The sequence below is a fragment of the Protomyctophum bolini genome (assembly GCF_963924005.1).
Source record: "Protomyctophum bolini genome assembly, chromosome: 12".
NCBI lineage: Eukaryota > Metazoa > Chordata > Actinopteri > Myctophiformes > Myctophidae > Protomyctophum > Protomyctophum bolini.
Genome location: NC_137873.1, coordinates 26,002,286 through 26,005,357, shown reverse-complemented (window position 1 = coordinate 26,005,357; position 3,072 = coordinate 26,002,286). Strand labels below are relative to the sequence as shown.

The following is a 3,072-nucleotide window of genomic DNA, read 5'->3' as shown; positions in this document are numbered from 1 at the left end:
ACAGTCCTTAAACTGTCCTTAAATGTAGAAAATGTACTTGACAGGCAAAAAACATTTATTTGTGTGTAAGAGAATGCTTTCCATTTTACGCATGCGTTTCCAGACTTCACAGCCACCTAGAAATGAAGTCACACATGTACAATTGTCTAGATACAGGGACAACGTATCAATCGTAACCCGTTCTCCCCAACATTCTTCATGGTCCATTCTTTGCATTCTAAAAAACTGTGACTGACAATCTGACTGAGCATCCATGAGCATCATTATCTCCATGTTCAAGTTCATTAGTTGCAAATTGATGCATTAAGATCACTGTTCATCAAAAACACAATCATAATCAATGAACACTAGCACCACTGGCTGCCTCTCACTATACGAGTACTACTACACAATGACAGACAAAGGATGCTGGTGCAGTCAGAGGGACTGGGGCGAAATTACACATTTGAAGTTGTTATATTTTAAAATGTAAAAGGTTCAGGGCTTCTGAGAAAACATTTGGGGCTGCAGTCCAAGACGCCATCCTGTAGCTCCGCTCTTGCTATAGTGTCCAGAGGCGTTGGCAGAGGTGGTGGTTCCAAATGCCTTGCCCGCCTGAATGTTGAACATTTGGTCATCAAAGAGGATGTGGGGTTTTATCTTCTTCAGGAGTGGCTCTTTGGGAGCTCCAGCTGCGAAGAAGGCCTCGTCAATTTCCAGGCCCCAGCTCTTCAGAGTTTTAATGACACGGACCCCTGAGGTGGCTGCACTGCGCGCTGTGATCAGGAAAGTGCGGATGGGACAGGCAACACGCTCATCCTTGGTACAGAACTTTTTTTGGAGTTTCCCCAGGACATCCAGAAATCCCTTCAGTGGACCCTGGGCAAGTAGAATGTCCTCGTTTTTCTTCTCGTGTTCAAAGAACATTTCCATGCCACTTTGTTTCATGATGATCTCAGACTCATCTGAGAATATCATAGCATCTCCATCAAAGGCCACTCTCAGCTGGGTTTCACTAAACTCAGTCTCATAGTCGGGTGAGTACATTGTGGCCGCGGCAATGCCCACTTCAACTGCCTCTGTGACTTTCTCAGGGTCCTTGGAGAGGTAAAGGTTGGTATCGTAAGCTTTCAGGTAGCCGATGGGACTCTGCCCTCCAGTCATGCAGAATCTCTCTATGGTCAAATTGTAATGATTGATGCTCCTTATGAGTCGGACTGCAACTTCAGCATGGCTGTTAGTCATCAGGACAATGTCAAACAACTCCTCACTGTCTGGGTAGAGTTCCCTCAGCCTCGAGTTGACTGTCATCAATGCCTTGACAAATGGGAAAGAATGCCCTGGACTCAGAATCTCATCTTCGTGCTCCACCTGATAGGCTATGTATTGTTCGACTCCTTGATTCGCATAAATCTTGTTCTCTGCTGCCATGTCGAACAAGGTGCGAGGGGAGATGGCTACTGTAACAGCAAGTTTTGGGTCGGGTGGTAATGGTGACGTTGTTACACCAAAGTTGGCTTTTCTCACAGACCATTCTTTATCCTCAATCATTTTTTACAAAGCTTTGAATCACTTGAATGTGTTTTATTCTACTTCTCTAGTATTCCCTCTATCAATTAGACACTGGTTTGAACACTGATAGCTCTAAGGCTGTGACGTGCCTTTTAAGGACCAAATTCAGCAACAGCACAACAACACCACAACATCACCTCTTACGTCATCAATTTCAGCAATGGTAATGATCTATCTGATGTCTAGCTTCATGTGAGTTAGACTTACCTACTTCTGAGTCAAACCAACAAGACCAATAAACAATCCATGAACAAGCAATCAAATGTCTGCAAAGTCGCCTCACACACTAAAGACTTGGCACACTTCACACCTGTCTGTGGAACCCTTCACCCTTCACTCAGAGGCCTACGGAGCCTGTGACAGCAAGATACAAGCCAGATAGCAAACAGCCAGCTTGGCTCAAAGAAAATGTTACTTAACTATTAAGGACACTTCTGTTGCTCTGATTAGTGTTCAGAGAGAAAGATTGTTTCTGTTTCTGTAATGATAAAGACAAAAACAAATCAGCTTATTGTTTAGGTGTGCATCACTTGAAGTATTTTTTACATATTTGTTTTGGTAAGCTATATATAACTTATACATTTTTAAGAGGGGTGGATGGGATGTTCTTTTCTAGCTAATACTATATTTTGAAAGCTGCAGTATACTATTCCAGACCAAAAACAAGACGGGTCTAATGGCATGGCCTACATGTGGATTTCAAACTTTGTGTGGCCAGTCTATGATAGTCAAATGTGATGTCAGTCCAGTGATTTCATCTCCATATTTGATTTGACTGTTATTAACTTCCATTATAAAATGTACGTTTTAAAGTCGACGCACGTGCACACGCACACGCACAGTCGCACACACACACACACACACACACACACAGATGCCCTCTCCTAGATGTCTTGCCTCCTACAGAGCCATGCCGTTAAAATAAAAGGATCTGCCGTAAAGTAAATTATATTGTTACCGTAAGTCGTAGTCAATGGGCTGAGAATACCAGACCAGTCTGTATGGCCATTTAAATGCCAACAAACATGGGACTACAGGCCTTTCATTTTTCCAGCAGAGTATACCAGATAGAGCCCAACAGACTGTCTGGAGACAGCAGTGCATCACTGGGACCTAATGCCCTTGCTGTAAACAGAGCTTAGAGTGATAGGACAGTCACTGCCTTGCAACATATAATTACAGTGAAAGGTCAACAGTGACTCTGTCTGGTCAAACAATGTACTGATGTATTGTTCACATGTATTGTACTGTCAGACAGACAGACAGATGTAATTATATGCGTTTTAAAACCTCTTATTTGTCCATTCAAATTCAGGAAACATTACTCCTATTCACAGTTACAGTCAAGATCAAATGGTATTTCAGCGCCCAAAGTTTAGAACTAGCAGTATAGTTTGAAGAGTGTTGCTTTTTCCCTGCCCAGATACAGGAAAACAATATCTTCAAAATGTCAGTAGGATTTAGAAACCTGCTGAGTAACTGAGATAAGAGCAATGTGTGGCATGCTGTTGTGTGTATTTA

At 42.6% G+C, this 3,072-nt stretch overlaps 1 protein-coding gene across 1 annotated transcript; it reads right to left on the bottom strand.

Moving 5' to 3' along the window:
• Window positions 1-477: 477 nt before the first annotated feature.
• Window positions 478-1,530, bottom strand: LOC308326181 (cytosolic 5'-nucleotidase 1A-like; the record flags this gene model as incomplete). Its single annotated transcript, XM_080778990.1, has 1 exon — window positions 478-1,530. One exon carries the CDS (start codon window positions 1,528-1,530, stop codon window positions 478-480), a length of 1,053 nt encoding a protein of 350 aa, XP_080635116.1.
• Window positions 1,531-3,072: the final 1,542 nt, after the last annotated feature.